The 11,129-nt window shown below is 45.4% G+C and overlaps 1 protein-coding gene across 1 annotated transcript; it reads left to right on the forward strand.

The window, feature by feature from the left end:
- The first annotated feature begins 3,934 nt into the window (after positions 1 to 3,934).
- Positions 3,935 to 8,852, forward strand: LOC125544650 (probable glutamate carboxypeptidase LAMP1). Its single transcript, XM_048708393.1, has 12 exons — positions 3,935 to 5,067; positions 5,157 to 5,224; positions 5,989 to 6,070; positions 6,241 to 6,333; positions 6,436 to 6,588; positions 6,934 to 7,002; positions 7,224 to 7,311; positions 7,385 to 7,474; positions 7,705 to 7,793; positions 7,907 to 8,023; positions 8,105 to 8,245; positions 8,360 to 8,852. The coding sequence occupies exons 1-12, from the start codon at positions 4,051 to 4,053 to the stop codon at positions 8,540 to 8,542; spliced, it is 2,190 nt and encodes a 729-aa protein (XP_048564350.1). The 5' UTR covers positions 3,935 to 4,050; the 3' UTR covers positions 8,543 to 8,852.
- The last annotated feature ends 2,277 nt before the right edge of the window (positions 8,853 to 11,129 follow it).

Below are 11,129 nucleotides of genomic sequence, written 5' to 3' on the forward strand. Positions count from 1 at the left end.
GAAGTCTCCATCAACATGGACGTACAACGGCACAACCTATCGGAACCACACCAAATATCTCCGTGTCTCCATTGCGTTTGCCTTCTCCAAACCCTTCCCTTTACCTTCCTATGCAATGTTTTACTTTCCGCTGGTATACTCTTAGAATTGCATGTGTAGGTTGATTGCTTGACTTGTCACAATTGCTAAAATCTTTCTACAACTAAAATTGGGAAAAGGAAAGATTTTTAGTTTGTCAAGTAGTCTAATCACCCCCCCTCTAGACCTACTTCCGACCCAACATTGTGTCATGCCTGTTTGGCAGGTGCTACGCATGAGAGATCTTCCATAGTCTTCGCGTCTGGATGGATGAGCGCAGGGCAATGGCATCATTGGGCGCCGTGGCGGCGTTGACGGATGGCCGGACTGGCAAGGATGATGCAGATCTCTCTCCTAAATATGGGTCAGCGGTTCGATGATGATGGCGGCTTCTAAAACGTGTGCATGTGGTGTACTCTTTAGGTCTTCTACACAGGCTGTTGGTTCTGTTACGTTATGTGGATGGATCGGGGACGACACCGGTTTTAGATATGGGGAGTGAGAGCACTCCACATTATCGAGTTTGTACATGTGAGTGGTGGCTTCGGGTGGCTTTTATGTATTTTCTTGTCAGACCTTTGTTGAATAATTAATAAAGATGGTCCTATGCATCGACTGATGCAGAGGCCGGGAGTTTTAACCTCCTTTTCTAGAAGAAAAAAGGTGCACTATGCTACCGACTGTATGGGTCTGAGTCAGATGTCGTAGGTTGTTTTGTGTTCAGTGGCATATAAGGGCATTTCTAACCGATCCCCTAAAAATATTGGAGGATCCAGCGGAGTAAACCCTTCATGGAGTATGATTTGACCGGACCTAGCCAATCCCCTATATATAACATAGTATTTTTTGTCTTTTCTAACTTTGCAATTATAGTATACATTGCAACTACATATGATCACACATATAGAAACTAAACATAATATGATTATGTTCAAGCAAATCATGAATATAGTTTACACACCGAATTTTAAGTTAACAAACCAAATTATTCAAATTTGAACACACCGAATGGTCCAAATGTACAAAATAACATGTGACAGAACAACTAGGACTCGCTATGACGTCGCCAGTGATGCTCAATAAGATCTTGTTGGAGCTGACATGAACTTGTCGGTTCTTGATCTTGTGATACCCTTCAAGGAATGCCAGGATCCTGTTCGTATCATATTCTGGCTCAGCCAGTGTCCCATTGGTGATGCACCGAAAGTTCTCAGACATATCCCTCTCGTCTTCAATGATCATGTTATGCAATATGATGCAATAAGTCATGATCTTCCATAGAACCTTGGACCTCCAGTACTCGGTAGGATCACGAACAATTGCAAAGCGCTTCTGAAGCACACCGAAGGCTCTCTCCACATCTTTCCTGGCAGCTTCTTGACATTTGGCAAATTGAATGTTTTTGTTACCTTTCGAACGCAGAATTGTTTTGGATAATGTGGCCCATGATGGATAGATGCCATCCGCAAGGTAGTAACCCATTTGTAGTTGTGCCCTTTGACCGAGTAGTTTCAAGCAGGAGTATCTCCTGTAATAAGCCTAGAAAACAACGGTGATCTCAAGAGCACATTCAAGTCATTATGCGAACCAAGCAAACCAAAGAATGAATGCCATATCCAAAGATCCTTCATTGCAACTGCCTCAAGAACGATTGTTGGATCGTTGCAGTGGCCTTTTTAATGACGCTTCCATCCCGCAGGATGATTTTTCCATGCCCACTGCATACAGTCAAGTGATCCAAGCATCCCTGGACATCCTCTTGCGAGCGTGGGTTAAGGGCCACCATTGTCATGTCCCATCAAAAAAGGGATCATGTGCATCGATACGCATGGTAATTAATGGCCACTCCCACGATCCTCGCAAGTGATTAACAATTCTCATGATAAGGAAAACACGATCATAGTCATCAATACATGGGCTAGTCCTGGAGGCATGACTGGGGATTCATTTGGTCCACTGAATCACATATTCCAGGATCATAGTAGTTATAGCATATAATATAAACTCTTAATTATGAACAGAGAAATATAATAATGCAATATTATTGCCTCTAGGGAAAATTTCCAACACTCGACTTCTCACAAGCGTCTGGATGTATCCATGTTGAATCATAGTCCGGAAACATTCCCGCGCAATTGAGTCGCGAAATATTCCCACGCTCGGGATCCGATGAAGATCTAGCAGGGCTTTATCAGCAGGGATTACTCTTATCTATGGGCCGACCGAGCCATGTGGCGCTATTGGCCCAATTATCAATCTGTCGTGCGAGCGTGGGTTAAGGGCCACCATTGTCGTGTCCCATGAAAAAAGGGATCGTGTGCATCAACATGCATGGTAATTAATGGCGATGCTCGATCCCCACAAGCGATTAACAATTCCCATGATAAGGAAAACAATATCATAATCATCAATACATGAGCTAGTCCTGGAGGCATGGCTGAGGATTCACTTGGTCTTTATAACTCCCCACATGTAATTGAGTTTTCCCCGGAATCTCATATTCAAGAACCAATACAATAATATCGCATAAATATAAACTGAAGTATGAACATGGAAATATAATTATACATTTATTATTTCCTTTAGGACATATTTCCAAGACCAGGCCTAAGCGAACGCAAGGAGGGCACTTGATTTGGGTGTTTATGCCCGGTCAAATTAGGGTGTCAATATTGGGATCGATTAAGGGTTTGATAGGGCTCTAATTGGGCATGTGCATGTTGGCATGAAAACTCTTAATCTTGTTGTACGATTTCTAATGGCAAGATCAGGAGTTTGCTTATATGGTAGTGCGGTAGTTTCAATGTTTTCCATGTCAATGGTAGTTGGCTATACGTGTTAGTGTGTTGATCTTCATGATCAGTCCATGCTACATGTTCATTCATTGATCTTGTTCATGTCATCATTGCAGTGCTCTGTTGGGAAGCTTGTGGTCAGCAATGTTGCCGAGGGTAACTGGTCGAAGGGCAAGGAGGTGGCAGAGGTCAGTGCGTCAAAGATGCTTCAGGTCAAGGCGGCGAATTTCGGCCATTTTCATGAGGATGCAGGTCCAACAGACTTCTATAAGGTGATCTTAGCGCATGTGTTGGAATTACTGCGAATCCCCGATGGCTTCCGTAAGCACATGACCAACATTGCACCGAAAGTCGTTCTGAGGACACCGGCTGCAACTAGAGGGTCACGCTCCGGGAGGTCAACTGAAGGTTAGCCCTTGATAATGGGTGGGTGGGCTTCGCCGCAGCTCACCAACTGAAGGTGGGTTACCTCATCACCTTCAAGGCGCACAACCTCAACCTTTTCGATGCAAGAGGTGGTGGCCAAGTGCAAGAAGCACGACGAAGCACTTGCCTTGATCCTGGATGTTTAATGTGTTTTATTTAGTCCGTATGTTGTGTCTAATATAGCTATCTGCTTAGGCCGTGTTTTTATTATGACCAGTCTTATTATTGTAGTCCCAAATGTAGTGTGAATAGTTGTTTAAATTGCTCTGTTCTGCATATAAGTGTGTGTCCTTGTAACCTCATCACTGGAACAAAAAGTTAACACACCACATATCTTGCACGTAACCACAGGTGCTTACAACTAAATTGCGTGCTAGTGGTTCTCCTATAATACAGGCTGGCGTTTTATGAATAACCAAATTAAATATAAAATCCCTGACAAAAATAAATAAATATAGAATATGGTTTTCAGCATGCATTAGCTGAGCGTGACCGAACCGAGCGAAGGAGGCCAAAAATGATGCCGTGGTACGTAGTGTTGCCGCACGGCCGGCAGGTGCAGCGCTAGCATTGCCATCGCGCAATACAAGACGTCGCGATCGCCGCAAGTTAAGAAACGGCAGGCGGCCATCTCGGTGGTGTGGAAACAGAGCAAAGCAGAGCACCCATCATCACTTCAAATGCAGCTAGTCGTTACCACTGACCCCTTCCCTGCATCCGCTCTCCCTCCCAGCTACCCCCGTCTCCCGCCATGTCCCGCCCCGACGCCGCCTCCCTCCTCTCCCCCTCGCCTCCGCCGTTCAAGCCCCATCGCCGCGGCCGCTTCCTCCCCTCCATACTCGCCGCCCTCGCCGCGGCCGCCGCTCTCCTCCTCCTGGCCGTCCTCCGCTCGCCGCCGACCCCGTCCCCCAACCTCGGCTCCCTCTTCCTCTCCCTCGGCTCCAACAACACCGCCGCCTCCCACCTCCGCGCGCTCACCCTGCACCCCCACGTCGCCGGCACCAAGGCCAACTCCCTCACCGCCGCCTACGTCCTCCACGCCTTCTCCTCCCTCTCCATCCCGTCGCACATCACGCCCTACTCCGTCCTCCTCTCCTACCCCGTCCACCGCTCCCTCTCCCTCTCCGCGGGGCCCGGCCGCGCCGCCAAGCCCTTCTCCCTCACCCAGGACACCTACCCCAGCGACCCCTACGCGCGCGCCGCGGCCGAGGTGACCCCGACCTTCTTCGCCTACTCCGCCTCCGGGTCGGTGTCCGCGGAGGCCGTGTACGCCAACTACGGCCGCGAGGAGGACTTCGCCTACCTCGCCTCCCGCGGGGTCGACGTCGCGGGAAAGGTGGCGCTCGCGCGGTACGGGAGGATCCACTGCGAGGACATCGTGCACAACGCGCGCGCGGCGGGCGCCGCGGCCGCGCTGGTGTACCCCGACCCGCTGGAGTACGGCGGCCCGGCCGGGGAGGGGACGTTCCCCGACTCGCGGTGGCTGCCCCCGAGCGGCGTGCAGGTGGGGAGCCTGTTCCGGGGCGTGGGCGACCCGACGACGCCGATGTGGGCGTCGTCCGAGGGGTGCGAGCGCGTGAGCGTGGAGGACGCCATGGCCACCGACGACATGCCGGGCATCCCGGCGCTCCCGGTGTCGGCGCGGGACGCGGCGGAGATCCAGCGGGTCCTGGGCGGGGCCGAGGCGCCGGCGGGCTGGCAGGGCCGGGACGGCAGCCCCGCGTACCGGCTTGGCCCAGGGCCGGCCGTGCTGAACCTGACGTATCAAGTACGTTAAATTCGAGGCGCTTTTGTCTCGTTTGCCAGATTCTTTTTCAGGTGCGATTGTTGTATGATGCTTTTGCTTGGAATTTGCAGGGCAATGATACGATGGCGACGATTGAGAATGTCTTCGCGGTGATCGAAGGCGCAGAAGAGCCGGACAGGTAACTCATTATCTCTCATCCTGCATCATCAACCATCATCAAGTACTAGTAGTGTAACTTTTCGGTTTTAAAATGCCTCCGCTGCCTTGTCGCGGAAGCTTCTATTAGACTGCAAGTTGAAGTAAAATATGCATCGTGCCTGAGCACTTCCAAATACCGAGCACTGCTTTTGGACCATTCGTAGACCTTCAGCTTCAGGTGTAGCTAATTTCACCCCGTAAGATATATGATATTTCTGTCAAGTGCATCTTATTTTGCTTGCTTGGTGCATCCAATTCTTTTTTTTAATTGAATAACCTAGTCAAGTGGCACGATTTCCTAATTCCCATACCACTTTGGGCTCCACTTTACTGATCAGAAAGTTCTCCGGCTACGCCCTTTCTATATTTCAAAACGGTGCATCTGATCTGCTCCTATTCAGATTCAACTACTCCAGCTTCATACTATCAATCTGAATTCTCAAATGGCTATGGGGGCACTTGATTTGTGCTTTGTATATAGAAATTTGATCTGTTGCTTTCGCCGTGATAAACCTGTATTCTCGAATGGCTATGGGGTACACAAGTCCGACTTGCATTTTATTTTATTTTATTTTGCTCAAGCTAGCTTGCTTGGAAGCAAACAATTTGATCCAACTTCGTCATGGTTTGGTACAACGATATTACAGACGTGCCAATCTGCAGTTAGGAGAAGCAGTTCCAGTCTTATTTATTTACTATGAAGGATGTGACTAAGCTAACCAATTTTAACTTTTCATGACACAGATATGTTATCCTGGGAAACCATCGCGATGCCTGGACGTTCGGAGCCGCCGACCCCAACAGCGGAACAGCAGCTATGATCGAGGTGATTCTTGTGTTATAACATATGTTCTCTAAGCAATCCAGTAGGCTGTTCTTTTCTCTGAACTCTGCACCGTGGCATAATACACTAATACTGACCGCTTTTTCTGAATATCGGAATTGACTTATCAGCACAAATCTTGAACATGCTAACTTCACTTGCTGTCCATCTAGCTAGCACAAAGGTTTTCGATGCTGCAAAAGCAAGGGTGGAGACCTCGAAGGACAATCATTTTCTGTAGCTGGGATGCAGAAGAGTACGGATTGGTAAGTCTCTCTCTTCGAGCACAACATTCGTTTGTTATACACACGTGCACGTAGGCACCTTACAAGCAGCTGCAATGTTGATCACAATTTACGTTTATGCAGACAGGATCAACTGAATGGGTTGAAGAAAACAGGGAGATGCTTTCCTCAAGAGCTGTTGCATATCTGAATATTGATGTTTCGGTAGTCGGTCCGGTTTTACTCCCATCTACAACTCCCCAACTGGATGAGCTACTCCTTGAAACAATGAAACTGGTACGCACATTGTTCCAGAGAAAAGTACTCTCTCCGTCCCATAATATAAGAGCGTTTTTTATACAAGTTTGGTGTCAAAAAGGCTCTTATATTATGGCACAGAGGGGGTAACATATTTACATACAAAAGAGTCCTAACTGATAGTCAGTTATTTGATTTTGGTCATACAAAAGAGTAACTGTTGAGTGGTCAACACTGAACAGTGGGTGCCTCAACTTTGAACCACATGCCTGTGACAATTTTTTTTTTAACAAATGCCTGTGACAATATCATGCTTATGCTATTTTTCTTATTAATAACAAGATGTTCAAAAATTCAAAACGTTCTGTTTTTTTCAATTCAAAGGTTCAAGATCCCGACAACTCATCTCAGACGGTGTATGATGCATGGGTCAAATCCAATGCTTCTCCCAAGGTGAGTTGTAACATGACTTATACAGCTAGCACACCGTTATCACTTGCGGTATATAGTACTGATTGCTGTCAAACTCTGGGTTCCTTTGTACATAAAATGAAACCTGCAGCTTCGGGGTTTCATTTCTGAATCTTCATTTTTAAATTTCAGCTCCAACTCTGAAAATGTTCCTAGCTATTTACTGTAGTTAACGTATATTGTCTCTGATATCCTGCATGAAGATTCAACGACTGGGCAATGGAGGATCAGACTATGCAGCATTCGTTCAACATGTTGGCATTCCATCAACCAACTTGATATTTGGAGAAGGTAGGGGCGCACTTCTTGTTCTTTATTCTTGCGGTTTCTCGTATGTCTAATGGTGCTCCTTGGACATTGGCAGGGCCAGGATATCCTGTTTACCACTCTTTATACGATGATTTTGTATGGGTGGAGAAGTTCGCGGACCCTGGGTTCCGTAGGCATGTCGCAGGTGCAGCCCCGTATTCCTTTTGTGCTGTGTGTTACTCCCTCCGTTCACAAATATAAGTTGTTCTAACCTTTTTCTGAACCGGATGCACATAGACATGTTTTAGTGTGTTTGTTCACTCATTTCAGTTCGCATGTAGTCCATACTGAAATATCTAAAACATCTTAAGTTTGTGAACGGAGTGAGTAGTACTTGGTAGCTTCACAGCATAACCTAACATTATCATCTCACAGCTGCTAGCATCTGGGGAATTATGGCTTTGAGACTTGCTGACGAAGAGATCATACCGTTCGATTACATGTCCTACACCACCGAGCTTGAGGTAACACCGTCCAATGAACGCAGTAACATTCGCAGGCAGGGGCATACAAAAAAGGAAGATCGCTCCAAGCCTTATGAACTTGAATTGTTTCCTCTTGTTTTTTTTCTTGTCAGGCATACACAAAAGTAGTAGAGAAGGAAACCGAGGGGACGGCTGTCAGTTGCTCCCCGTTGTACAACTCAATCAGAGCTCTGAAAAAGGCAGCTACCAAAGTTAACAGCGAGCGAAAGGTAACTCAGTTGCTTCAGAATTGCCGCTCAGCCAATACAATCTTGGATATGCTAGCTTTTTAACTTCAGAAATTTTGTCAGGAAATTCAAAGGGAGCTGTCAAGCAAGCAGCTGAGCAAGGGCTCGATGAAGATCCGGGGGCTTAACGACCGGCTCATGCAGGCAGAGCGAGCCTTCACTAACCGGGAAGGCATCTTCAAGCAAGCCTGGTACAAGCATCTGGTCAGTGAACAACTCATCCACACCTTTCTCTTCCGTGCGATTCACCGCGGTATCTCGTGATCCCCCGGTTCGTAGTTGTGGCCAGTTCTGATTTGCGAGTGTCGCCTGTTGCAGATCTACGGACCATCGGAGCAGAACGACTGGGACACCGCGTCGTATCCTGGCATAGCCGACGCCATAGCCACCGCGAGGAGCAGCAACACCTCGGCGTCCTGGAAGCTGGTGCAGCACGAGGTTCACAGGGTCGCCAGGGCCGTGGCACAAGCATCCGCCGTGCTCAGCGGAAGCCTCACATGACAGGATCACAGTCCGTCAGCAATGGAAAGAGCATCAAAATTGTTTCAGGCCGTGCATAATCATGCCGGTGCCGACTATTAATCCTCTGGGGAATATGTTTCAGGCCGTGCCTCGTATCATGCCCATCAATCTGCGCATGATGCGACCCATGTACATATGCTTTGGATAGATGTGTGTATGCAGTTCATTCAGTTGATGAGCTGCAGCAGTGCATTCAGTTGATGAGCTGCAAAATTATGTAATACAGACCAGGGCACCTACTGTATTGTACAGATTGAAGTTTGGTGAACCTGCTGATGTTTTTTAGGAACTTCAGGTAACTGGGGGCTGTTATCCGGCGGGTCATCTCGATCCGGTCGGTTTAGCTTTTCGGTGAATCCGTCTGAATTCGACTGGTGCTTGTGGTCTTTGAAGTTTCTACAGATCCTTATCGGTGTTTTCTTATCTAGTGTGACGATTTGCTTCGCTGGTTGTGGCCGTCAGCATTTCCTGGTCCGCATCGAGGACTCACCGGCCATTGCTTCTACAATTTTCTGGGTTTAAAAAGTTTACTCCGTCGAGGCGAAGTCCCACATGCTGCATCGAGCCGTTGCTCCGTCGAGGCGAAGTCCCACATGCTGCATCGAGCTATGCGGCGCACCGCTGATGAACGCATATGAGGAAGAAGACTTCGGCACCCCTAAGAATTTGAATGTAATTTTATTTTTCTGTATGGGTGTGTTTGTAAGGACATTTGAAACTTAATACATTTGGCATTAGGCATTTTCGCAAAAAAGGAAAATCATGGGGTTCTCATCTCTTTTTTTAGCAGTACGGGGTTGTTATCTGCGCAGCGTCCAGTGGCTCACCTCGCTCCACCCGAGCCGACCCAATGAGTACACTAATGCTTTTTTCGATTTTAAGTTAATTTTTTGCCATCTGCAAAAGAAAAGTTATTGCTTTTTTGTTTTATTTCATAGGAGTATTTTACTTTATTTTATTTTCACTCTTTCGTTTTACTTTCTCCCCTTTTATATATATTTCGAAAATATCTTAGGTCAGAGAATTAGTTCATGTAATTTAAGCTGGTTACCTGTATTTTTTTCCATCATGTACTAATAAAATATTTTAAAATAATGTTTGTGTATTTTCAGAAAAGTGCATGCATTTAAAACAATGTTCATGCAATTTAAGAAAAGCATTGATGACATTTAGAAAATTTATTCATGAATTTTTTTAGAAAGTGTATATCTTTTAGATAATTTTTAAATGATTTTTTAAAGTTTTCAAGTCTTATTGAAAATGTCAATGTAGTTTATGATAAAAACAATGTATTTTCCAAAAAATGTTCATGCAATTTGAAAAAGTTCATGTAATTTTGATATGTGTCGTGTCATTTTAAAAAACATCATATATTTTTAGAAACTATTCATGTGTTCACAAAAATGTTCATGTGTTTGTCATAAAATAAATAAATTTCTTTTCAACAATAGAAAACCATGAAATTAAATTGAGAAATGGAAAAAAATAATAAAAAAGCAAAAATAAAATAAAAGATAACTAGAGAAAATAAAATAAAAAAGAACTAGAGTAGAAAACAAAAATGATGGTAATAGGACAAAAGAACAGAAAAGAAAAATGAAAATAAAAAAGATAGAAAATAAAAAAATAAAAAATAAAACAGAAACCTAGAAAAAACCCGAAGCCAAATCAAAAGAAAACATGAGGAAACCAAAAAAGAAGAAAATCCCTAACCATGTGTCGCCTTAGATGTAAGTCCCCGGCCAAACCCACTTATTTACCCACCGGTTCCTTGCCGCTTGACTACCATCCAGGATTTGACTGGCCTCACAGACCAACACTAATTTTTTCTGCATTTTTTGTCCTCATTTGTGCGTGCCCAAAATCAACTTCCAGGTCAGTTACTCATCTTTAAATTGCTCCAAGACAAGCACACTGAACTTTGAAATTTCTCTCAGATAAGTTTTTGAAAAAGAAGATGCATCTTGTTATTTATGTGAATGGTACATCATTCCTATTAAGCTGAGATGTCACATTAGAGCAGCCACAATGTAGAATTTTATGGCCTCCATACTTGCCTAAGGCTTTGGAGGCCGTCGTTATACACTGCAAGGTTATCCTCTAAGCAAGAGTGTTCTAGCATTGTTGCTAAGGCTAGAGGCTGCCTCCAAGCCATTTCCTTTAACCATAGTTATTTAGAATAGTAAAGCTGAACATAATATCAGCCCTCTCGTGCCATCAGACTTTTGGACCATCAGATCTCACATCCCGATAGTTACTGGTCGTCCGATCTGCCATTAGCTCGCGCACTGGGCCATATGTCCTAAAGTTTAGCTACTTCGCAAGAAAATCCGAAGCCCGTGGTTTATTGGGCCGTCTGCCTCACAAAGCCCATTTTCCAGCCTCGTAAATCATGTAGCTGAGCTATGTGTATAAAAACTGTTGAAAAAAGCAATACTTTAAACTATATGGGCTCCACCTTAAAGGCTAGATGTAGATGTAGATACCATACACTACACTCTTGTCAGCATTGCTTGAAGGCAATGTCATGGGACCCACCTTAGAGGCAGTAGCTCTTCTAAACATT

Source organism: Triticum urartu, chromosome 3 (assembly GCF_003073215.2).
Source record: "Triticum urartu cultivar G1812 chromosome 3, Tu2.1, whole genome shotgun sequence".
In the NCBI taxonomy this organism is placed as follows: Eukaryota; Viridiplantae; Streptophyta; class Magnoliopsida; order Poales; family Poaceae; genus Triticum; species Triticum urartu.